This window comes from Cricetulus griseus, chromosome 6, assembly GCF_003668045.3.
Source record: "Cricetulus griseus strain 17A/GY chromosome 6, alternate assembly CriGri-PICRH-1.0, whole genome shotgun sequence".
Taxonomy (NCBI): domain Eukaryota; kingdom Metazoa; phylum Chordata; class Mammalia; order Rodentia; family Cricetidae; genus Cricetulus; species Cricetulus griseus.
Window position 1 is genome coordinate 15,441,533 of NC_048599.1, and position 26,245 is coordinate 15,467,777.

General features: G+C 45.8%; 2 protein-coding genes across 5 annotated transcripts in view; one reads left to right on the forward strand and one right to left on the reverse strand.

Moving 5' to 3' along the window:
- The window catches only part of Stk4 (serine/threonine kinase 4), an 85,719-nt gene extending 78,749 nt beyond the window's left edge, over positions 1–6,970 (reverse strand). For 3 of the 4 annotated variants that reach the window (XM_027423474.2, XM_027423472.2, XM_027423473.2), the window contains exon 1: positions 4,426–4,577. In XM_027423474.2, the coding sequence (XP_027279275.1) occupies positions 4,426–4,460 (35 nt within the window). In that variant the 5' untranslated portion in view covers positions 4,461–4,577. Of the gene's footprint in view, positions 1–4,425; positions 4,578–6,571 lie in introns of those variants that run through there. The other variant, XM_027423475.2, reaches the window with a different exon arrangement.
- Positions 6,971–7,167: 197 nt separating this feature from the next.
- Tomm34 (translocase of outer mitochondrial membrane 34) lies at positions 7,168–24,275 on the forward strand. The gene is made up of 7 exons (XM_027423476.2): positions 7,168–7,372; positions 12,441–12,540; positions 13,726–13,878; positions 16,339–16,502; positions 18,722–18,869; positions 22,964–23,090; positions 23,310–24,275. Exons 1-7 carry the CDS (start codon positions 7,246–7,248, stop codon positions 23,412–23,414), a joined length of 924 nt encoding a protein of 307 aa, XP_027279277.1. The 5' UTR covers positions 7,168–7,245; the 3' UTR covers positions 23,415–24,275.
- The last annotated feature ends 1,970 nt before the right edge of the window (positions 24,276–26,245 follow it).

Sequence of the window (26,245 nt, forward strand, 5' to 3'; positions counted from 1 at the left end):
AGACCCTCCTGTCATGATCAGCCATGTACCTTTCACTAGTGCCAAGAATCAAATGGGCCACTCACTCAAACTTAGCAGTGATGCTAGACAATCAGAATAAGCTGGAGAGGTTAAAAAGCAACATTCCAAATTCAAAACTGAGACCTCTAATAAAACATATTAACAGGCTTAAAGAGTTTGTTGTAGGATAGGGTGTGTGTGTGTGTGTGTGTGTGTGTGTGTGTGTGTGTCTACATAATAGTTTCCTGAAGCTACAAAAGACAACAAAGAAAAGACAGCTCAGGAAATGGTGAAATATGGAAGCAGTCACACTGTAAACTTCTTGTGCAGAAAAAAAGCCTGTATTAGCTAAACAATATCAATTCTTAGAAGAAATGACTTTAAATAAAAATAGAAAAATCAGAAGAATATAAAATTGAAAATAAAAAAAAAGCCAGACCATATGAAGTGCAACCAACTACCAATAAGCCCTGACCTCAGAGGGTCGATCCTGCAGAATTTTATAAAGAAAGGAAGAACCACAGAGAGTGGCTCTTGACTTGAAGAGCAACAAAATACACTGACTACACTGACATTTGAAGATTCAAAAGATCCTACAATTAAAATCCCAATGACTTCATAAAAACTCCCAACTTCAAGGCAAAAGGGCTGAAGTGAAACTCCCCTTAAACTTCAGACGTGATATTTTATTTCTACGATCTCAGAAATTAAAGCGAACAGCTCGGGTTTTTTGGTAAAATCCCCAATCATAGCTGTATAAACAATGGACAATACCTCATTCATCAAGAAGAAACTCTTATACACAGCTTATACAGAGGAGATCTGATTCTCTTTCAAGTGTTGACTCTTAACAGTTTAACAAAAGCCGAAGTCGCTATTTCAGAAACCACAGAACAAAGGAAACTGCCTTGGTCCTAAGAGACAGTTGCAAGACTCGATAACACTCAGAGAAACTTTAAACAACTGTTCACATGCCTTTTAAACAACATACATGGGAGTTTTGTTTTGCATCTAGAATGTTTAAAACACTTTAAACTTAAAGAAGCATTATTAACTCTGGTACCAAATAACCAAGAGATAGATGGTCAGAAAATATTTGCTAAATGGATCAACCAATGTAGGTGTGGCAATCACATAACCTTGAGTAGCAATCTTGTGTTCTCTATGTTATCAAAATAGAATTTTTTTGTCTTTTCTTCTCTCTGTAGCTTAGCTGTCCTGGAACTGGCTCTGTACACCAGGTTGATTTCAAGCTCAGAGTTCTATCTCCCTCTGCCTTCCAGAATGCTTCCAGAATGGTGCACACCACCACACCTGACTCATAATAAAATTTCATTGAAAATGCTAACTAGTAGGTTATCGACAAACACAATTTCTATGAAACATCTGCTAAGTGACTGAGACTTCAAGGACAAGACTATCACCCAAGTGGTCTGACTTTCGTGAACTGTGGGATGACATTCACTCAGAGGTGACATCCCATACTAGTTTTTTCTTGCTCATAATGAACAGGCCTGGCCAATAAATGCAATTGCACACACCAAATGTTGGTGATGTTCCTATCCTAAGTCAGCCGACACAAGAATGGCCAGCATTTCAGGAATGCACCCTGGGCCTTCCATTACACCATTACCCAATGGCAATTGACGTCTTAAAATCACTAACTCTTGCATTACACCATCCATCATCAACCACTGAGTCACACAGGCATGTCAAGCTCATGAATACAAACACTATTTCCTGCACTAAGACTGCTGGGCAGCACACCACCTGAACCTCTCAAGAAGACATCTCTATAGTTCCAAACACAACAAATGTTACAAAGTGGTGCTCAGATCTGGCTAGTTTTCAATCATCTGTGCCATATCAGAACTCTCAAAGGCCCATTTTATTAATGCATATCCATCCCTCTAACAAAATTTTGCAGATTACAACAAATGTAAAAGATAAACTGAAACATTTTAATAACAAAGTTGTCAGGGCCAATGGCTCCTCTTGGCACTCAGAGCTGGACTGTAGTGAGTTTGAGGCCAACCTGAGCTACAGTGTGAGGTCCTGTCTCAAAACAAACAAAAAGGCAACTAAATTAACTATGCCCTATCCTTCGTGCAAACATTAAGATTCTAAGCCAAAGAGTGTCAGGGTGTGAGATTGTATCTGGAGACAGATGACTCTGTAAGCGGAAGGGTTGAGGACAGGGACTGATAAGAACGAAGACCACATAAAATGTGGGGATAGATGGCCATTTGTAAGCCAAAGACACTGGACCTCAGACTTCCAGCCTCCAGAAGGGCAAATAGTTAATTTCTGTTGTCTAAACCATCTGGGTGTGGTATTTGTTACAGAAATCCAAGCCAGTTAGTACTGATGATAATAAAACCCAGCAGTCCACTAGTTACAATGAACAGGACAGCACCAATCATCCAACGATTCAGTCCTGCAATGCTCTTCTCTTGGAATTTATTACAGTTCTTAAAATCCAAAAGGTAGATTGGACAGTGGTGGCACACAACTTTAATCCCAGCACCGGGAGGCAGAGGCACTGGGATCTCTTTGAATTAGAGGCCAGCCTAATCTACAAAGCAAGTTCCAGAGAAACCCTGTCTTGAAAAACCAAATAAATAAATAAATATTTAAAAATAAAAAATCCAAAAGGTACAAGGATGAGCAAAGTCAAAACAAAACAAACAAACAAACAAAACCCAATCACCCCTGCCACAATCACCAAACACAAAGGGAGAAACAAAACTCACATTCACAATTCTCATTTTACTTAAATGAAGGTTTTTTGGGAAAGGGAACCAAAAAGAAAGAACAAATCTAGTAGTTACTGACTGCATACATACAATAACTATCTGCTAAGATACACATATACAAAGACCCAATGTAGCAGGTAACTTCCAGGGAGATGCCAGAGTAGGGAAGTTATAAGAACAAGGCTTTGGACTAGATCACCAGACATTAAAATTCCAACTCTGCCTCTTACTAGCTATGGAGCAGCTAACAAATGACCTGTTGCCCTGGCTTTATCATCTGTGAAACAAGGATACAAGGATATCCTCCTTATGCATTAGTTGTGAAGGTCAGTGAGTTAGTAAGTTGTACTATTTCAAAGTACCATTTTTTTTTACAAGTTCAAAAGTGGCCAAATACTGCAATTTCATATGGTTGAACAGGCAAGATGCAAAGCAATTAAAACAGTGCCTGGCACCCTGTAAGTGCTCTCTGGGTGTAATTAATGGCCGTTGCTATTACAGTCTCAGAACACCACACTAACAAGCTATTTGTTTTATTTCACGTTTATGTACTTCCAGCAACTCCCAAGAGTGCTCCCCAGGCTTGAATCCCCTCTCTTCACCTCTCAGTTGCCGGGCACTCCCTTATTCTGAACACTTCCTATTTTAGTGCTCCCTCTGCTACAGGAAGTCAAATGTCTTCTCTGTGAAACCGAAGTTTTTAGCTGCATCTGAGAGAAGTATGACTCCCTCGGGCTCTGTGCTCTTTTCTCCAGGTGAGGGGGAGTGGTCCAACACAACATCAACGAGTCCGGGACGGCAGACTTCCTAGAGTCGGTCATCTTGACCCAAAACAATTCCAGATACCTCTAGAATCTGGAGCTGACAGTATTGAAACAGAATTTGAAAGGGACACCGTCTGGCTGGATCTACTGTGTCTCAACTCTATTTACTGGACCTCAGCTAACCCATCTCGGGTATTTTCTTTCCTTATCTATGTCCCAGAGCTTTAGGTTTTGGAAGGATATGGAGAAAATTAGGCAGGCACTCAAGACAGCAGCAACAAAAGGCTCCACCACCATCATCACCATCCCCAAATCGGGACGACCCTAGAACACCCTCCATCACCCTCTCTCCATTACGAGACCCACGAAACTTGGGTACTGCCACAGTAAGGCAGTTAGGAGCAATGACTTTGGACAGGGCCACCGGGACACAAAATTCCCACTTTACTTCTTACTAACTATGGGACCTCCAACAATTTTTCTACCGCCTGCTGCCTCAGAAGCAATGCAACAGACCTTTCCTCACCGCGTGGTCTGTGGGATTCAAGACCCTCTCAGTGAGCCCCCGCTCATCCCAAACGGGTTCGCTTTCATCTACCCTCGGCATTCGCCCTAAGTCCTCGAGTCTCTTCCTGGGGAGCTTCCCCCGGCCTCGGCAGGTGTCTTCCTAACTTGTCCTCACGCTGCTCAGGCGAGTCCCCCACACAGAATGCTCCCTGTAACCGAGCCCACTTTCTATCGCGCCCAGCGGATGCTCCCTCACTCAGCAGGTGCTCCTGCAGCCCGCTCGCCTGTCTCGCGGGTCCCCCTCCGCCCGGGGCTTGCGCTCGGGTGTCTCCCCTCAGCAAGTTCGCGCCATCCCTCTCCCCACCCGATTCTCCTCCTCTCGGGCTACCGCCCCTCACCTGCGCGGCGGGTTCCTCAGCTGCACGGTCTCCATGGCGCTGCCGGCAGCCGCCCAGACCGCCTCAATGCTCCATCCTCCCGAAGCCCGCCCCGCAAACCCTCCCACACTTCCGCTTTCCGCCCCTACCGGAAGCAGCGGGCGGGGTTGCTGAGCGGCGCGGGTCACGTGGTGCTGTGGCTTGCAGCTATAGAAACCAGACTCCGAAGGGACGCCTCTCGGGCGGCCTCTAGTGGCTCAGGCGTTAGCGACACCCTCTCCTTGGCTTGCCTCTGAATGCCTGATTGCCTGAGGGCTCCCCAATTTCTCGCGCAGTGAGGCTTAGCAAAGCATGGGTTTGATAAGAATTGAGTTCTCCTTAGGGCCGAAGGGAAAAGCCCCAAGCGCCCTGTAAGCTAAGGCGCAGGAAAACAAAACTACCGAAATGTCTGCTCCGTGATTGGGGGACGTTTTATTGTAGATAAGAACCAAAGACATCTGAAAAGAGTCCAGAGCGAAGAGAAAAAGCTAACTGGCCAAGACTATTTCTTGGGGGCAGACAAAATAGTGAAGAGAGCCAGGCGGTGGTGGCGCAACCCCATTAATCTCAGCACTAGGGAGGCAGAGGCAGGCGGATCTCTGTGAGTTCGAGGCCAGCCTGGTCTACAAAGCGAGTTCCAGGACATCTGGGGCTACACAGAGAAACCCTGTCTCAAAAAACAAACAAGCAAACAAATAGCAAACAGAGATAATTGCGGATCGGGCCAAAACAAAAACAAACAAACAAAAAAAAAAAAAAAAACACGTTGCCATTACTAGAAAGCTAAGCTGCTGCAGAGCCGCTGTGGAGAGGAGTGAGCTAGCTTACTCTGAACAGTATGGGTGCTAGCATAGTGGAGGAGATGAGAAGGGCCAGGATGCTAGCTAGCATTGGGGGCTTAGTAACAGCTACATGTTACTAAGGACAAGGAGCCTGGAGGTTAGCATGGGCTCTGATGTGTAACCACAGCTATGTGTCAACAAGTACCTTTTGCCTTCAAGCAAGGGAAGATATTGAAAGCGGCTCCTTTTGGTAGACAGAAATTTGTGTTCCGGAGAATACACCAATCTATCCACCAGTAATCCTTTTGTTTAACCTGTCAAACTGAGCCTAGACTGTTGTTATCTTGGACCTAGTCAGTGAGGGGTTGGAGGTTCCTTTTGGACCTAATACGCCCCCAAAAAAGAGCAGTCCAACTGACTTGATCCAAAATGGCATTCTGGGCTCAGCTCAAGCTGGACTAAAGAATTGTTGGCAGATAGATCAAATCTCACAGATTTCTGTGGTTTCATCACGGCACCCTCACAATTCTTTTGTGGAGTTTGAGGCTTTTTTGTTTTGTTTTTAGTTTGGGTTTGTTTGTTGGGATTTGTTTGAGGCAGCATCTCACTGTCCATCCCTGGTGGCCTGTAACTTGCTATGTAGACCAGAGACCCTCCCCCCACCCTGCCTGCCTCTGCCCACCCTCCATGAGCTGGGATTAAAGGCATGTGCCACCATGATGGGCCAAATTTGGGGCTTTTGTTTGCTATCGGTTTTGAGTGTTTTAATATTTAACTAGCATATATTGGTTTGTTTTCGTTGAGAATGGGTCTCTCACTCTCGTAGCCCTGACTTGCCTGGTATTCCTGCTGCAGCCTCCGTACTACATGATCGCAGGTATCCCCACACCTACTAAAAACTGTTGTTTTAAAGTGAAGTCAACCTCAACAGAAGAGTCATCTGTATTCACTCATTAAATACATTTTATGGTCCACAAGATGCCGGGTACTTTACAGCTCTCTGGAATCCTATGCCTTACATCTCAGTTACTCAAGAGGCTTTCCTCAGCTTGCTCATGTCTAACAGACTCCACGTTATTTCCTATAACACGATTGCGTCATCTTGATCTTAAAGATTTATTTATTTATTATGTATACAATATTCTGCTTCCATGTATATCTGCACACCAGAAGAGGGCACCAGATCTCATAAAGGATGGTTGTGAGCCACCATGTGGTTGCTGGGAAGAGCAGTCGGTACTCTTAACCTCTGAGCCATCTCTCCAGCCCTAAACAGAAACGATTTTGTTTTAAAAGAGGTGCTCACGTATATCGGCCTCAGCCTCCCACGTGGTAGGATTACAGACCTGAGCCACCAAACCCAGCTACTTCGGATTTTGCTGATTCTACATCTTTTCCTTTCCTTTCTTTCTTTCTTTGGAAGCGTATTGTATTACTTTGTGCGTATGGTCTTTTTCGTCAGTCTCACTCTGTGTAGAATGCGCAATCCTCGAAGATGCCACGAGCCGGCTGCCTTAGCCTTCAGTAGGTTTGCATCACCCCGCGCTTTGCTTCTTTAAAGCACTAATCTCTTGACGAAATGTGCACCTTCTTTTGGTCGTGGACTACTGACTGCTTCCCAGACTCCCGCGACTGTGAGCCCCACGAGGGATGACAATCCGCCTCCTATAATTCAGCCACGGTCGCCTCGGCCTCTGCAATCCGGACAGAAACGAGGACCACCAATTCCAGACTGAGCACGCGCAGAGGGCCTGCGTTCTCAAAGGCCCCGCCTTTGAGCCTCTTGGCTCCGCCCCTCCCGGCCCCACCCCTGGAGAACAATGAGCGGCCAGACTTAAGGGCTGGAGCCCACGCTTCCGCCCGCCCGCCCGCCGACCACTGGCCCCACCCCGTCTGGCCCCGCCCCTCGAGACCAGTCAGCCGCCGGCCTTAAAGGCACGCAGCCGCGGCTTCCGGGCGGAAGCTGTGGCGCACTAGTTCGCGGCGGCCGCGTTGGTCTCTGTTTACCGGCCTCCCGGGGATGGCCCCCAAGGTCTCAGACTCTGTGGAGCAGCTCCGCGCTGCCGGCAACCAGAACTTCCGCAATGGCCAGTACGGCGAGGCCTCGGCGCTGTACGAGCGCGCACTGCGGCTGCTGCAGGCGCGAGGTAGGAACCCGCCCCGCGTTTCCCCTCCGGGCCTGCGTCCTCCACCTGCATCCCCGCACCGGGCCTCAGGTGGGCTCAGCCTTGGGGTTTTCCTCTCCCCGCGTCCAACCGCCGCACCGGGCCCTCCCAGGCCTCGTCCCCGCGCTCCCCTCCCGGCCCTCGCCACCTAGCCGCGACCCCCCGGCCCCGCCCCCCCCCGAGGCCAGTGGGCTGCGGGCCTTAAGGGCTCGCAGCCGCCGCTTCCGCCCGGAAGCTGTGGCGCGCTACTCTGCGGGAAACGGAGGTGGTCCCTGTTTGCCCGCCTCCCGGGATGGCCCCCAAACTCTCAGACTCTGGACTCTGTGGAAGAGCTCCGCGCTGCCGGCAACCAGAGTTTCCGCAACGGCCAGTACGCCGAGGCCTCGGCGCTGTAGGAGCGCGCGGTGCGGCTGCTGCAGGCGCGAGGTAGGAACCCGCCCCGCGCTTCCCCTCCGGGCCTGCAGGCGTCATGCACCCGCTTCGGTGCCCTGGCCTCACCTGGTGTTCCAGGTCTTTTCCCCAGGCCAACCGCTGCACCAGGCCCTCCCACCACGCTCCCGCATCTTCCCCGCTTTGGCATCCTGTGAAAAACTTAACTTGGCTCTTTCTGCCTGCTTTTTAACTGTCCTCTTGCTTTGTACCCCAAGGTAGTTAGTTACTCAGGCCTCCCTCGGGTCCTTGAGGATATAGCGGATTCGCTCCTCCCCACGTTTTCAGTTGAGCACCTTTTGTTTTTTTCCTTTATACTGACTCAATGTGGCGAGATGGAGTCCTTTTCAGTGGTCAAACTTCCTGGGGGCACTTGTCTTATGTTTTTGAATAAGTAAAGGAGACCACTGTGATTAGAGCTATAAAAACAAGCTAATGTGATAGAGTTGGATTCCTTAGAAAGGAAATCATGGATTTCTCAAGCGATATTTGAGGTGATGACCATTGAGTAGCTCGGTGTCTTAATGCTTTGGGCATTGAGCATCCCAGGTGTAGGGAATCCTCAGAAAGGATCCAGAAAGAATAAACAGTATGATCTGCTAATGAGAATATTTAAGATATGAAGTAGGTAAAACCTTATCGTGTAGGCGGTTTAAGACCTCCAAAGAGTTAGAATCATATCCCCTAATTGGAAGCTCTTGAAACAGAGGAACGACATGTTACCAGTTCTCCTAGCCTTTGCCCAAAGTTCCAGAAGCTTTGACTTGAGGACAGCCTTGAATCTTGTCTTCTCTTAAGTCCTCATTCTCACTTCTTGATAGCGTTCGTTGAGTATTTTTCTGTGTGCTAGATATTGTCATTGTTATCTTCACTATGATCACATCGATCAGACACTTGCAGATGAGGAATTCAGAAGAATTAATTGCCTAACTAGGATTGCACGAACAGTGAAATGTCAGACCCAGGATCTGAATATAGATTTGTCTGATTTCTGAGTCCAGGGTTTTGTTTTGTTTTGTTTTTTTAAGTTTTCTTTTTATTATCTTAAGCGTGTGGGGGAGGGGAACGTGCATGGGGCATCATTCCCCTTAGAGTTGTGAACGGCCTTATGTGGGTGATGGGAACTGAACTCTGGTCCTCTGCAGGATCAGTACATGCTTTTAAAAACCTCTGAGCCATCTCTCCAGCCCTCTTGAGTCCAAGTTTTTAATTAGTTACACTTCTCCATAATCTTCAAAATTCCTCTTTTTTGTTTAAAGTTTTTAAGATTTTATTTATTATGTATACAACATCTGCTTCCATGTATATCTGCACACCAGAAGAGGGAACCAGATCTCATAACGGATGGTTGTGAGCCACCCTGGGAATTGAACTCAGGTTCTCTGGAGGAGCAGTCAGTGCTCTTAACCTCTGAGCCCTCTTTCCAGCCCATTGTTTAAAGTTTTTATAACTTCAAGTTATCCTGTTTTTCTTCCTGGAAACCTTGGGCTCCTCACATCATGTGGGTCACACATCATGAAGTTGCTGAGGACTCTGAAGCTGTTGCCTTCTTTCATTCACAGCCCCCTTCCCTGAATAAACATAATCACTGCTACCTCAGAAAAGCTATGCTTTTGTGGGGGTTCCTTCTGAGACCCCCTAGAATAGTTACCCTGGTTTTTACCAGATTTTTGTTGTGATCTTACTACTGATTTTCTATGTGATTTTGTGGGTAATTTTCTTGACTTCTCTGATCAGTTGGGGGGGGGGCTGTAACTGGAGAGATGTCTCAGCGATTAAGAGCACTAACTGCTCTTCCAGAGGACCCAGGTTCAATTCCCAGGACCCACATGGGAGGGTCAAAACTGTCTGAAACACCAGTTCTAGGAGAACTGACAGCCTCACACAGACATACATGCAGGCAAAACACCAGTGCACATAAAGTATTTTATATATTTATGGGGAATCCTTCACATGTAGGTAGGTGCACACAAGTGTGTGGAAAGATTGAGTGAATTTGTAGGACCATCAGCTAGATTTGAGGTCCTCAAAACCTTTCCATCGCACCCCCCTGCTTCTGTGAGCAGCTCTGCTTTGGGAACTTGAGATGAATTACTGGTTTTGTTTATTTATTTATTTACTTTTTTTTACAGATTGTTTTTTATTTGAATTAGAAACAAGATTGTTTTACATGACAATCCCAGTTCCCTCTCCCTCCCGTCCTCCCCTACCACCACCACCACCCCACTAAAACCCTACCTATCACATATCCTTTCCGCTTCCCCTGGATGGTGAGGCCTTCCATAGGGTGTCATCAGAGTCTATCGTATCCTTTGGGATAGGGCCTAGGCCCACCCCCTTGTGTCTTGACTCGGGGAGTATTCCTCTTATGTGGAATGGGCTCCCAAGTCCACACTTATGCTAGGGATAAGTACTGAACAACTACAGGAGGTCCTGTAGTTTCGAGGTTTCCTCACTGAAACCCATGTTCCTGGGGTCTGGATCAGTCCCATGCTGGTGTCCCAGCTATCAGTCTGGGGAGAAAGAGTTCCCCAGTGTTCAGGTCAGCTGTTTCTGTGGGTTTCACCAGCCTGGTCTGGACCCCTTTGCTCTTTACTTGTCCTTCTCTGCATCTGGGTTCCAGTTCAGTTCAGTGATTAGCTGTGGGTGTCTGCTTCTACTTCCACCAGCTGCTGGATGAGGGCTTATCGTGTGGCATATAAGTTATGCCCTCATTATCAGGGGAGGGCATTTAAGGTAGCCTCTCCTGTTGCTTAGATTGTTGAATTACTGGTTTTTAAGTGCTTGTACTTGATCCTTATAGCAAGGATGTATTTACCGCACCTCTGTTTACTGGCCTAAGAGAAGAATGTTTATTGTTGTTAGCACTGAATGAAAGATATCAAATGAAAACATGGTATCATACTTCCTGAAGCAAGTTGCAAAAGAATAGGCCCTGTGATGCCCCTTGGGAAACACTTAATGACACTGTTAGTTTATATACTAAAATGGGCAGTGCTTGAGAATTCACACCTCTCTTGAGGGTTATGCTGCCCTCTAGGGAAAGGGAGCACAGGGACAAGGATGGGCATGGATGGAGGTCAGTCTAGTCTATGTAGCAGCTTCCAGACCGGTTACAGTACACAGTGAGACTTGCTCCAGAATGAGTGAGTGAGGTTGTGGAGGTGCCCACCTGTTAGCCACCTGTTAGCTCCAGCATTCAAGAGGCTGGAGCAGGAAGGCTGTTGGAAGGTCAGAGCTAGCTTTCTCCATATAGTAAGACTGAAATCCTCCTGCCCCTGCCTCAGGAGTGCTGAGATTGAAGGCATATGTCACCACACCAGCTATTTGTTTTAAGGAGAGAGAGAGAGAGAGAGAGAGAGAGAGAGAGAGAGAGAGAGAGAGAGAGAGAGAGAGATTGAGAGATTGAAGCCCCAATGCTTTGCAGGGGCTGAGGCAGGGGAATTGCTAGTTCAAGGCCAACTTAAATAGTGAGACCTGACTCAAAAAAGGGGGGTATGGTGGGAACAACTAATTTTGCTAGAATAGTATATGCTGAATATTATACAGTTTAATGTCTAAGTTGAATTTTTCAGTAAGATCTTTGAACTACATACCTAGGAGTTACTTGGTCAGCACCATTTTCTTATTTTCTGTGTTTTATGACCCATGCTAATGAGTAAAACGTAGTTGGGGTTTTTTAAAATGAAAACCAGGGTTTAAAGTAACAAGCTGGGAGGGTGGAAGTAGAGGTGAGTCTAGGGGGAAATGGGGAGTAATATGACCAAAATACATTTAATGAAATTCTCAGATTAATAAAAATATTTTTAAGATGAAAATTGGGGTCTATAAGGTGGTTCGGGAGGTAAAGGCACTTGCTGCCAAGCCTGGTGCTCTGAGTTCTGTTCCTTGGACACACATGGTGGAAGGAGAGAACTGACTCCGTCAAGTTGTCCTCTAACCTCCTCATGCATTCCTTGGGCACATGCTCACATATACATACACACACAGTAAATTTAAAAAATTAAAATGGGTAAGGTCACAGTGAGAGATTTGAGCGTCTGTGACTGGTGAGAGTAAGCATTGGCTTTAGAGAAATGACCAGTAATTGTCCCTTTGGGGTAGTTCACTTTGATTGAGTTGCCCATAGTCCTGACAGACCCACCTCTGTTACCACTTCTCTGGCAAAGTCTTTTCTGACTTAACTGTTCTCTGGCTTGCGTTTATCTGCAACTCTGGGTCACTCCCTCTTTCAGGCATTTATTATTGTTCTTTTCCTTGTTGTTGTTGGTTTTTTTTTTTCTATTGAGTCCCCCATGCTTTTGTAATAAAGTTAGCCCACATACTGAAGTAGCTAGAGATTGCTTTTTCTAAGGTAGTATCCAGCTGTTTCATGTTTATCTTTTTATCTGGTACCAACTTCTGTACTAAAATGAATACATGAGGATGGATGCTTAGTTTCTGTGAATGGCAGAGATCTTGCTGTGCTACCCTACCTGACAGAAGTCTGGTTAGGCTCCAGTACTCTCTACTGCCTTTCCTGAAACCTGGAGAGCACCAGGTATGAGGTGCATCCCTATGTCCTCTGACATCTGTCTCCCAACTCATGATGTTCTTGCTCTTCCTGCCTCCACCCGGGCAGGTTCTGCAGACCCTGAAGAAGAAAGCGTTCTGTACTCCAACCGTGCAGCATGCTACTTGAAGGATGGGAACTGCACAGACTGCATCAAAGATTGCACTTCGTAAGTGGCCCGGGGAGGCTCTGGAATGCCTGAGGGTTTTCAGAGATCAAGCCAGGTTTTTTCTTTGGAAGAATCCCACCATTTCTCTCTGACAGATCTTAGAAAGTGTCACTAAATATCATCAGGCCACTTAGAATGGCAGTCCCCTTGGGTCCTTGTTTTTGGAGTTTGGGCTCAGTGCTTCTGAGAATAGTGTAGGGTAGGAACTGAGAGGGAGGCTTTAAAGCCTCTGTGACACTTGCACATGAGGTGAGATACAGTTACAGTGACTGACTGACTGACTGACTGACTGGGATGATGATGTGAGAGGGAGGGAGGGAGGGAGGGAGGGGGTTAGGTGTTAACCAGTTGTCTAAAGAAGCCAAGAGATGGGGAGGCACGTCTTTAATCCCAGTGTTGGGTAGGCAGAGGCAGGCAGCTCTTTATGAGATCAAGGCTAGCCTGTCTATATGAGTTCCAGGCCATTCTGGGCTACATAGTGAGACCCTGTCTCGAAGCATGGGGGGGGGTTGCAATGCGAGGCAAGAGAAAGAAGGAAAAAAATGACAATCTCAGTAACCAGTTGTACAGGACATTGAACAATTTTTCCGGCTAGCCTTATTGATCATTGCTAAACTGGCACACATCTGCTAACTGTGTTCTTCCCTAGATGTGATGCTGTTTTACATGCATGTGGGAATAGGGAGAAGTGCACTCAAGGAGCCTATGCTAGCTTTTTCTCTTTCACAGGGCACTCACTCAGTGGGAAGTTTATCCCCCTTCTCAGAGCAGAATGCATTGCCAAAGACCAGGATAATAAAGTGATTTGCCTGGAGTCCCACGGCTAGTGGTAGTGTGGGTAGAGTGCAAACTCAGCTGCTGAGAGTGTTTGTTACTTCTGCTGGACCACGATGTGAAAACATGTCCACATGAAAACTGAGAGACTCCTGTTCTTCATTTGGGTGGGGGTGGAGGGCTTAAAAGTTGACACCCATGCACATACGTTTCGTTAGTGGCTCTCTGCCTTCTTTCCCTTTGCAATGCAGTCTAAGTTGAGAATTCCCTACCTATCCTAGAAATGGTGTCTTTCTGCCAGAAATTAACTCCGTTGTACTGACTGCTGCAGATGACCCTGCCTGAGTCACTACACTGTTGAGGAAGCCTGTTGACCTGGCAGATAGGTGACATTTTTGCTTCCTGTTCTAGAGCGCTGGCCTTGGTTCCCTTCAGCATCAAGCCCTTGCTGCGAAGAGCATCTGCATATGAAGCCCTGGAGAAGTACACCCTGGCCTATGTTGACTATAAAACTGTGCTGCAGATTGATAACAATGTGGCGTCAGCCCTGGAAGGCATCAACAGGTGAGCCCAGTGTACTTCAGAACTTCTCCATGGAACATGGAGCCAGTACCCTTGGTTGGCTAATGCTTTGGTTGTGTTCTGACTATGCTTGAAAAACTGTGTGTGTGTTCGTGTATACATGTAGAGGCCATCGGTTGATGTTGGTTGTCTTCCTTTATCACTTCCAACCTTATTTTTTGACAGTTTCTCATTGACAAGGCACATCGGTTTGGCTAAATTTAACTGGCAAGCACTCCCAAGATCCCCTGTCTGCCTCTCTGGGATTTTATGGGTGTATACTGTCATGTTCAGCTTTTTTATTCAACTGCTCCCTCAATACTCAGAATATGTTTGACCAAGTTTATGAGGAGTATCTGCTGCTGTATTTAGTAGATTGTGTAATATGTAACTAGAGTTGAAGAGATTGCTTAGCAGTTATGAGTGCTTGCTGCTTTTGCAGGGGACCTGAGTTTGATTCCTAACACCTACATTGGACAGCTCACAACCATCTGTAATTCTAACTCCAAAATGATCTGATGCATCTATGGGCACTTGCACTCCAGTGGACAGACTCCTACACATATACTTAATTAAAAATAGTAAAATGGATTTGTTTTAAAGTCAAGAGTTACTGAGATCAATGATGTTTGTCTACATGTACACATTCATTCTCACACTAATATTTATTGAGCTCTCTTTAAAGTATAGGAGGCTCAGTGGAGGATAGCAAAATTGAGAGGAGATTCAGACCTCACTTGTGTTCGTAGTGCTAACTCTAATTGAAGAGTAAAAAACACAAGGAACTAGAATGCTGCTGGGTGGGGTATTGTAAGTGTGAAAACATCTTTCTGGTCTCCTGAGCCATGGCTAGTTTGATTTTTCATGGATACCCTTGTTTGTATATTTGATCACAATTCCCTTTCTTGTGGGCTGCTAGAAAGCCAAGCACCAAACTAATAGTGTAATTATCGTCTGTGTTTGGTTTCTTGGTTGCCTTTGTCAACACCCAGTTTTCTCTTTGAGCCTTTTTGTCATTCACCAAACACTACCAGTTTTGTGCCAGACTTTGCACAGGGACCTGCTGAATGAGGCCTGACTCTCTGTCTTTACACAGCTCTTGGCTTCAGAGGGAGTACTAGTTGGCATGCACAGACTCAGTGTAGTCAGTGCAGCGTAAAGTATGTGGCCAGCACAGGTTGCTCCAGGACAGAAGAGGGGTTCTCGCCCAGCTGGGAAGAAGGAGGCCAATGAAGTCACTAGTGAAGCTGAGGGAAGCACTTCAGTGAGATCGGAAGCAGATGGCAGTTCACACAGTGGTTATGTCCCTCTAAAGGGAGACAGGAGTGTAGCTGCAGTGGTAAGGGGTATCCAGAAGAGTTTTATAAGTTGAGCAAAATGGGGGGTGGGAGGGACAAAACAAGTCTCTTACACACAGTCATCTCTCCAGCCTCAGCAATTAAGATTAACCATCACAAGCATCCAGGCAGGCAGGTTTTTATTTGGGGTATAAGGAAGAATGCTTTGGAGGGAAATGCTAGGAAATAGGGTTGCAGAGAATTGGAATAGATGGGCCAAGCAGGAAAAAACCTAGTGAGAGGCTATGAAATTTGTTGTAATTTCAATCTGTGTGGTTTTATTCTTGTAACAGGAACATGACTATCGGAGCTTTATTCTCGCATGTAGTGTGTACTTACCGTGTCTTGGTGGGATCCAGGTGATATGCTAGGTGCCTGAAATCCATTTCCATTAACAACATGTACATCATGGGCAAAAAGCACCATTTTAAGTTGAAAATTAAATAAGCAGGAGTTAGTTAGGTCTCCAGAGTAGGAATGGAAAATGAAGGAATAGTGGGCCATGAGGAAAGGTGTACATAAGGATCAGGAGAGAAGGAGCTCTTTTGCTCATTTGTTTTTGCAGTGCTAAGGATTAAACCTTGTGCGTTGTATGTGCTAGGTAAACACTCTACCGCTGAGCCACACAGCCAGCCCAAGGACACACAATTAAAATGGAGAGGAGGAAGAACCAGGGCTCACGGGGCATATTAGCCTACAAATGGGAAGCTCTGAGGTTTTGATGTTGTTGAATGGGCCAAGTTTGACACTTGAAAGAAATTATTTGAACAGTAAGCAGATGATAAGTGCTTACATGCATTGAACTAGTGACATTGAGAAAATAGCATTTTTTTTTTTTTTAATGGGATCCTTTCTTAGGGGTGAGTCGCAAAATTTATCTTTAACAAGTAGCAGTGGAACTTAAAATTCATGTATAGCAGTCAGGCTAAGGGAAAGTGCCATAGTGTCAGATCTGAGAATTTGATGGGTCGTCGACTCCCATTCATCTGTTTGAAGGAGCATGAGGGAAACAGGAATGGGGAGGAGGGAATGTTCCCTGCCTTGTGAAGGATTCTCCACCCCTTGGGTTTGAAAGGGGAACCACTTGACTTGGCCAGATGTCCTGCAACTCACCTTTTCCTTCCAGAATCACTAGGGCTCTCATGGACTCACTTGGGCCTGAGTGGCGCCTGAAGCTGCCCCCTATTCCTGTGGTGCCTGTTTCAGCCCAGAAGAGATGGAATTCCTTGCCTTCGGAGAATCACAAAGAGACAGCTAAAAACAAATCCAAAGAAACTACAAAGAGCAGAGGTGAGCTCTAAGTGTCAGTCTAGGGAGTTTAGAGGAACTTCTGAAAATTGGCCTCACTTAGCTGTTAGAAAATAAATGAAGTGGAAAACACCATAAAAAGGTCTCTAATAACTTCTTAGAGACTGTCTCCTTAACTATACAGTGATGTCATCAGTGACCGACTTAAACGATACAAGATGTGTAAACCTGGCCTGGCACATAGGTGCAAGTGCTAGCTCTTATTCTCTAGCAGTATTTGGAGTATGTTTCTGAGAATGTTTTTGATTGCAAGAACAGAAACTTCCAACATTACAAAATAATAAAGGAAATGTATTGGCTCATAATTATATGCCAAAAACCCCATCCCACTCTTATCTGCCCCTCAATCACTAGTTAAAATTTTGACACTTGCTTTTATATACTTAGCTTCTATTTTCCCAGTCTCCTGCTATAATTGGTCACAGGCTGCTGTGATGAGAAGATGAGGTTCTATAACTGTCTCAGCCCCCTCTCCTTGGGATCATTCTCATAACTAGAAGTGATGCCTCCCTGAGGACACATGTCCTGGGTGACCCTGGAGAAGTAGGAATAAGAGCAAACGGACAGCTGGGCAGCTGTAGCAGGAGATTGTCTTCTGGGAAGCTCTCACTAGTGTTCCAGGAGCACTGTCCTGGGCTAACAAGTGTGAGTCAGATAGGGAAGTACACAAGGAACCAGGAGTAGAGCTCTTTTTTAATAGGTAAGTCTTAGATAGTGGAAGAGGCTACTCCTCACTCCTCTTTGCAGGAAGCTCCCTCCCTATACAGCATGTGGGAGTCTGGTTGTTTTCCACTCTTAGAAAAGAATTTCAGAGTGCTTATGAACTAGATGGCCTCCTGGAGTCACTGAGCCATGCCATGTGTTACCCACCCTGTGCTAAGCATTAGAACACAGAGGACAAAACTTGAGCCTTAGGGAACTCCTGGTCTAGTGAGGAACTGAGTTATGGTGATGGTGCTTTAATGTATATGGAGGAAAAGCTGGTGCCATGGAATTGTTAGTGTTTGGGAAGTTTAAATTGAGGAGTCAAGCGAGCACACTGGGGTGGGTGATAAAAGTGACATCTTAAGCTTAGACCTTAAAGGATGAGGTCATTGGGGAGGAAAATTGGAGACAGAGGCAGTGGAAGGAGCTGGAGAAGGGAAATGCATGAATAAAAATGACTGGGGTTGGAGAGGCATATTGCAGAGCCCAGATGAAACTGAGTCTGCGTGCATCCATGCTACTGGGCTGCTCTAGAACTCACACTCCTGTGCATGGGAGTGTTCACTACAGATGTTTTGTAGTAGCAAAACAAAACTCATCCTTCCCGGAATTTTAGAAGTGAAAATGTTATCAACTGCAGGTCCATATATCAACAGACAAATCTCAGAGATAGAATGTTGAGAGGAAAGCAACCAAGCCATAAAGACTATAGAAATACTTGCTTCTTCATATGAAGCTCTGTGACAAGTGGCTTTAGGCCCTAGTAAGAATTCCTAAGCTGGGATGAGTTGGCGCTGATTTTATTCCCGCAATTTTGCCCTGGTTGTAAATATTGAGTATTTTGCCATGATAGTTTTTAAAGATTAAAATGTGGTGCTGAGGAATGAGACTGGGACAGTTAATTGGAGCCATATGCAGTGAGGTCCCTAAAAATGCTGTAGTGTAAGCAGCTTGGCTTCACCTTATTCTGTACTCTTCCCCCTGGAGCAGAGCTTCCGGTGACTGGTGAAAGTGGATACTCACAGGCTCACAGCAAAACAGAACTAGCCTTCTTCAGCCCCTGTCTGAAACCCAGAAGCTGCAGCCTTTCTTTACTTGATGCCTCTCGTTAAGTTTGTGGGCTATTCTCTGCTTTCTCGTGTATTAGTCTCAGATCTGATCCTGACATAGCCCTTCACACTGGGGAGGAAACTGAGGTACTCAAGTAGGTCATGCAGAACATTCAGCTACCCAGTGGCAGTGTTATAAGTAAACTTGGCTTGCTTTTTATCATATATATAATATGCATGTGTAAGTGTATTTGTAAGTCTCCATCCTCTTCTAATGAAAGCCTTGAATTGACTAGAAGCCATTAATTAGAGGGCTCTGTAGTCAGAAAGAATCTTTGGCGGCCTCAAGGCAGTCCCTAACTTGGGAGGGAGGATGCTGAAGAGATCTCACTGATCTCATTGGAGCACCTGACCCATGGTTTTTTCCTCTTCTGAATTTGCGTCTAGTGCCTTCTGCTGGGGATGTGGAGAGAGCCCGAGTTCTGAAGGAAGAAGGCAATGAGCTTGTAAAGAAGGGCAACCATAAGAAAGCTATTGAGAAGTACAGTGAGAGCCTCTTGTTTAGTAGCCTGGAATCTGCCACGTACAGCAACAGGTACCTTCTGCACAGCTGCTGATTCTGAAGGCTGGGGTGTAGCTCAGTGTGGGGTGCTTGCCTACCACAGACTCCTGATTATGGAGGGGTTCGGGTCCTTTTCAGGTAGTCGTGTGCATTCCACCTACCTCAGAACTGAACCAGGTGTTGGTAGTCCTCATCCCAGAGTTTTAAGCTTTTAAGTGTCAGCACAGCCTGCTCTCCACCCATGGCTGCCTTAACCCACCTGTTTCTGACAGTTCTGGCCTAGAGCCAAGCTAGTAGAGTGACTACTGTGGCCTAGATTCTGGCTGAGTGCAGACCTGTGGGCCTGTAGCAGGCTCTGCAGTGGGAGCTGCTGTTGGGAAGCACTGATGGTGAAGGCCCAGGAGCCAGGGCGTGTCCTCCCCTCCCCCATTCATGTAGGATCACTGCTCTATACCATGCTTCAGTGTAGGTGACAGACACAGGGCCCATAAAATGGCTCCACTTTATCTTGACCTTAAGGTCAGAAAGTTCAAACCCACTATTGCTCTTTCAAGACAGGATGTCTGGCCTAAGGTGTAGCTAATGGATGTCTTTTCTTGATAACAGAATATTTGGTGCAGGGTGTGGTTACTTGATGTTTTGGGTATTCAAAAGATAATTAGCTTGCTTATTCTTTGTATCTTGGTAAGGAAGTCTTTTTGCCTCCCCTCTTTTGATTGGGGTATAAAAGCTTTGAATAATAAATTTGGGGTAGTTCCTGGTGTTCACCAGATAAACTCCTGACTCTGTCTTGTCTTTAGTATGTGTAATTTTTCTACCTGCCATTTCCTATTCCACACGCTTCACTCCAAGCACAGACAAATAAGCCGGGTGGGACCTGACTGTTGTAGCTTCTCATATGTAGGGTACAGCACAGGGCACACACATACAAGCACACACACCCCCATTGTGTGGGATGGTGCTCTGTGCTGGTGTAGGTGACAGAGAGGGGTATTACTGGTTTGTGAAGTTGAGAATCAAGGTGCTGTCTAGGCTCTGATAGCCTTTACGTGGTGGTGGCAGAGCTGGAATCTGGCGCCAGTGAAATCCGTGTTTGTTTTTTTTTTCCGAGACAGGGTTTCTCTGTGGCTTTGGAGGCTGTCCTGGAACTCCTCTTGTAGACCAGGCTGGTCTCGAACTCACAGAGATCCACCTGCCTCTGCCTCCCGAGTACTGGGATTAAAGGCGTGCGCCACCACCGCCCAATCCGTTTATTTTATTGTCAGAAGCTTGATAAACCAGCAAGAGGCTGTGTCTCATCACACAATTGTTATCAATACCACATGCACTCAGTAGTCTAGTTACAGCATCTTTAATCTGGGAACTGAAGAGATGGCTGTGAGGTAAAGAGCATGGTTCCCAGCCCCATACCAAACAGTTCAATGACCTATAACTTCCATGCCTGGGATCCACCTGTATACACATGGTGCATATTAAACACGTGCCAGCACAAAAACAATAAATCTTTTCAAAAATTCTTTGATCTGCGGGCTGGAGAGAAGGCTCAGAGGTTAAGAGCACTGACTGCTCTTCCAGAGGTCCTGAGTTCAGTTCCCAGCAACCACGTGGTGGCTCACAACCATCCACAATTCAGTTCAATCTGGTGCCCTCTTCTGGCATGTAGGTAGAACAGTGTATATGTAATAAAAAAAAAAAAAAAAAAAAGCTTTTAAAAAGATCTTTGATCTGATAGAACTTCCTTGTTGCTTAGTAAAAACTTTTAGGATAAATCAAGTTTCCAGGTAATGAGCTAACTCCCAGGTGTAAGGTGCTTGCCACACAACCTGAGTTCTGATCCCCAGAGCCCACATTTAATAAAGTTGGAAAGAGAAACCTGACTCCACAGATGGTTATATACTGGCCTTCACATGTATGACACAGCAGATGTACCCACGTGCACATATCATGTACACACGGAGACAGTGTTTTTCAGTTGAAGAAAATTGAAAAATAAGATGTGTTTGAGAGAGTGGCGCGTTGCTTAGGCGCGCTCGCTGAAGTGCTTGTGCTGGGGCCAGGGCATCTCCTGTGGGAGCCGTGCTCACAGGCGATAGATAGCGGAAGGAGTTAAGTCGATTTAGCTCTCTCAGGTTTGGTTTTGCTTCTTAAGAGTTGAAAAGAGAACTTTTAGTTTAGGTTTTGGATGGAACTTGGGCCTGCACTTTCTGAGCTTGATGGGACCAGGGTGTTCCTTTGTTAGGCTAACTTGTAAAGGAAGCCTGCGGCCCATTTGCCACATGCCTTTCTGTAAGTTCCTCAGCCTTGATGCTGCTACACACCCATTAGCTCCTTCTAAAAACTACTTTTACCATAACTGAAGAATTTGTTTAAATGCTGTTGTTTAAGCAGCTGTATCTGGGCTGTAGTCTTACTCTCCTTACTCCCCTTCGTTTATAATACGCTCATTTAATATGTGGCCTCCCCTTGGGTGAGGGAGCAGTGCTAAGCAGCATGCTAGGCCAGCACTCTGTCCCTGACCTGGACTCCAGCCTGAGTTAGAGCTTTGTTTTGTGTTTACTTTGAAGCCATGGTGATGATTCCAGGGTTTGTCAGGAAAAAGTAAAAACAACAAGAGCATTTAGTTAAGTGTGGGGAGAAGAGGTATAAGTAACGTTGGATTGGCCAGGGGGGTCAAATACAAATTCTTCCTCTGTATTTCCAAGTAAAGTTTTAGAAAAGCACAGTCTCAAATGTAAAAATAAAACTATTGTGGAAGAGCCTGTGAGCTGATTACCTTGCAGTATGGAAGGAAAACCCTACAGGAATTATTTAGGAAATAGGATAATTCTATGTTTTATAATATTAAAACACCTTATATGAAGATGTTCTCCTTTTCATGTTTATAGCAGCTAACACAAGGCCCTTGGTGTGATACCAAGTAGGGCCAGAAAAAAAAAAGTAAAATGTATTAGCTACCATTTTCTTCCATCTCCACAGAAATTAAAATCTGAGGCCCAGGTTTGTTACAATTATAGAAAAAGAAACTCTTAGTAACTTCTTCAGAGTGCCTGACAATAACAGTCAGGGTTAGAGCTGTTGGTATCTCTTGATCCAGCAGCCTCTTCCCCCGAGGGAGTTCACTGCAGCGGGATGTACTTACCATGCTGCAAACAGTGGGAACACTTGCAGTGAGGGGACCTTAAGACAGGCAGTGCCATAGCTAGCTAGTGAGTGCTCTGTCGCCACTAAAAACAGTGAGGGAAATAAGTGGGCTGCTTCCTTCTAGTGACTGTCTTTAAAGAACGGGACTAAACTTGAATGGTGAAAAAACACAGTGGGCATTTTCCGTGTTTTATTATGGGACATTTCAAAGTATGGAAAGTGGGGAAATGTGTTTTTATCACCCATCTACTCATCATCTAAGTTCTCAGGTGCATACATAGTACTGGATACCCTAACTAGTGCTGAGCACTGTACTCTATCCTCTTACTGTTGATTTTTCCAAAGTAATTGCTCACATCTTTATAACTCCCCCTGAAACATCAGCATGCCTAATATTAATTAGGATTCAATATTCATGCATTTGGTTTTTCTTAAAATGGGTAAGTTTTTCATCTGTTGAAAGGTTTTGGCAACTTTGCTTTGCTTAAAAAACCTGATGCAAGGTGGTGAGTGACAGAACTAAGCAGGGCCAGGCTCTGGGTTCCTATAGACCCACTGGTTTGAACTCCAGCTTGGCCCCTCACTAATAGTAGGCTTTGGGCAAGTCCCTGGACTCCTGAGCCAGTTATGAAGCTTCCTATAGGCTTTGCATCTGCACAAAAGGCTGGAGCGCTAGAGAGATGGCTCATCAGTTAAGAGCACTGGCTGCTCTTCCAGGGACCCGGTTTCAGTTCTCAGCACCTATAACTCTAGCTCCAGGGGATCCGACACCTTCTGGCTTCCAAGGGCACAGCACACATGTGGCTGTCACGTGCACACATGAACCTGAATCTTTTGGGAGGTGAGGTTAGACTTGAGAGGATTGAGGTGGAGAGCAACAGCACAGAAGGGGTGCTGATGAGCAAATGAGGTCCTCCCCAAAGACCTCATGATGCTTGTGGGGATCCTTAAGTGATTGAACTTCTGTAATGGTCTTTCCGCATCAGAGCGCTCTGCCATTTGGTCCTGAAACAGTATAAGGAGGCAATAAAGGACTGCACAGAAGCCCTCAAGCTGGATGGAAAGAATGTGAAGGCGTTTTACAGACGGGCTCAAGCCTACAAGGCACTCAAGGTAAGGGATCGCCACCCAGAGGCCCAACCACAGCCACAGATTTGTGCCAGTGCTGGCTCTTGGTGTTGAGGTAAAGCAGCGCTTGCTGTGCTCCTCAAGCCATGCTGTAGCTCTGCTCTGGGGTTTAAAAACATTCTCCTACCTCAGCAGCTTTTCCCACTCCCGCTGGTTCTCACCTCTCCTAGGTTCCTTCCTCAACCCCTCTTTTCTCTTCCATAGGACTATAAATCCAGCCTTACAGATATTAGCAGCCTCCTACAAATTGAACCCAGGAACGGCCCTGCACAGAAGTTACGGCAGGAAGTCAACCAGAACATGAACTAAAACCCCCAGAGGGCAACAGGACCCCTCTACCTGACCTTCCCAGAGAAGCTACGGGCCTCCCCTGCATCCACCCCCATACCCAGCATGCCCCTAAGGGAGTACAAAAACAACCCCACTTTGGCCCCTTGGAGAGGTAGCAGCCTTCCACCTGAGAAGCTTCGCTTGTTCAAATTAAGTCCATTACAGACAAGCACAGGACAGTTTTTTTTGTTTTGTTTTGTTTTGTTTTGTTTTTTCAGAAAGGTTCACACTGGAGCTCAAGTGTGAAGCTACAGCCCTGGCCTCATCCCCTTGCTTCAGCCTGGTCCTTGTCAACAAAGTACTTGGCAATTGTCATGACCCAGATGTGCCGCAGATTGATTGTTGCCTTTGTGACGTCCCCAGACACCACACCTCTGCAGTTAATATGAACTGGGAGGGTAGTGTTGACAGGCTAAAGTGCTGGCTTACCTAGACCCAAAGCGGCCTGTTGAGCTGGTTCTCCAAGGCTGCCATCTCCCCAAGGGTACAGCTGCTATCTGCACCCTGTCCTTGGCACAGCGTCCTGTGTTGAGCCCCAGTGCCTTTAGTCCAGGCCCTTTGTGGGAAGGCAAAGCCTGACCCTTGGAGGCTCTGTGCTGTTGCCTTCTGTATGGAGCTACCTATGCTGTTCAAAGAGCCCGAATTCCTCCTGGGATGGGGAGAAGAGAGGCCTCCTTGAGATTAGTGTCCCTCCAGTCTGAGCAGGAACTGACCTTTCCCCCCAACAGCAGCCCCTCAGGCTTTGTTGTTTGTCGTTTGTTGTTGTTAATATGTTGAAGTTAATTGAACTGATTTTATTGAACTGTGTGTTGCTGTTGCATTAAAAGGTTTTCTTCTGTACAACTGGCTTTTGCATGTTTGTTTTCTCAGTCTTGCACTTGAAACTCAGTAGTGGTAACAGTTGTTGTGCTATACCCACTCTAGCACAGAACAGAAAACAAGAGCAAGCTTGTTCTTAAACATACCTTTCCTATTACTGAATGTCAACCTTGTAAAGATAAACAATGATGTATGGGGGAAAAAGAAACAGCTACTGGTTTTGGACATTCATCAGTTTATTGGATAAATTTCTGAACAGCCCAGGCATTGTGTATAGTACCAAGGGAAACAGCATAACTAGATATGGTCGCTGCTGTGGGTGGCCCTGTGAGAAGACGGAGTTAGTGAGATAACTGCCTTAAGTATAAAGCTGCACCTGCCTTAGGCATCCTGAAGGAGCTGTCCCAAAGTCAGCTTTCTTGCTGGATGGAAAGGTTTGCACAATGGAAAAGTAAAGGTCTGCTGTTAGAGTATGAACTGAGTACAGAAGAAAATGCTAAGAGCTGAGGATGTAACCCAGTGGTAGAACATTTGCCTAGCATGTGTGAGGCCCTGGGTTCAAGTCCCTGCACCACAAAAAGTGAAGGAAAATGCTGCTCACTGTGGAAATCAGTTTAGAGGTTCCTCAAAAAGTACCCACATGGAACCTGTCTTTAAAAAAAAAAAAACCACCTAGCAATTACCACTCCTTTGAGACATGGTACATCCATGCTTATTGTGGTAGCATTCACAAAAAACAAGATCTAACAAATCAGCACAACCAACCAATAGATGAATGGACAAAATATACACATACACAGTGGGTGTCTTACTATGTAGCATGAATAAATGTGTGTGCCACCATACACATCAGAACAACTTTGTGGCGTTGTTTCTCTCCTTCCATCTTTACATAAGGTCCAGGTATCAAACTCAGGCCACCAGGTTTCCATGGTGAGCGGCATCATCTGTTGGGTCAGCTCTCTGGCCCATATGGTAGTTTTATTCAGGCATAAAGAATGAAATTTATTGCCGGAAAATGGATGGAGCTGGAGGTCATGTTAAGCAATAAACCAGATTCGTGTTTTCTTATATGTGGAGTCTAGATTTTATCTATAAATCTGTTGAAGTGAACATTTGAGAAGAGGAAGGACCTGCGACAGGAGAGCATGAGGGTGGTAAAGCAGCAAATAATTGTGATGATGAAATCTTTTGTAAGATAAATACATGCTGACAATAATGGGAAAATATCCTAAAGGTAGTATTAATAGGTGGGAGGCTGGACAAGCAGAACATGACATGAGTACTCCCTAGTGGGAGCATTCACTAAGGGAGGACTAATAAAGTACCATTCACATTCACGAAGTTCTCAACATGGGACAAGGCTGCAAGTTACAGTGTTTTCACCTTAGTGACACAGAAAGAGGTAGTCTTGAATGAAAGTGACCTGTCAGATTTTCGTTCCGGTTGCTTGGAGGAAAGCACCACCAATGCAGTGAAGCCACCCAGGGCTGCTGCCAGCTAGACACCATGAAGGAATTGCAGAGGAGAGACAATTGAAGAGTAGGGGTGAGCTTATAGATTGCATTTGGAAGATGAGAGAAGGGAAAGGAGATGACAGAGTGGGGAGAGCTTGTTTCAGAATGAGGGTGGGAGGCTTTCCTGAGAACACTTGATGACAAAACCAGAGGGACAGGAAACTCTAAGCCATAAACTTGGCTCAGTTGTGAATTGGACTTGTTACTGACAGTCTAAGAACTGAGGGCAAATACGGTATAAGATCTGTAGTCCAGAAGCTTCCACAAGTGGGTATGGCTAAAGTACAAAGGACACTGGAGTCCTCGAGTATGATTGAGAATGGGGTTGTACACAGGGCAGGCTCTGTACCTTGTGTGGGCAGCACAGCAGAACCAACCCCATTAGCTGGAGCCAGCCCTGATATTGTGAGCATGGAAGAGCTGTCCTTATTACTACTCACCTATTGTATGGTAGCATGGGTGGGAGAGAGATGA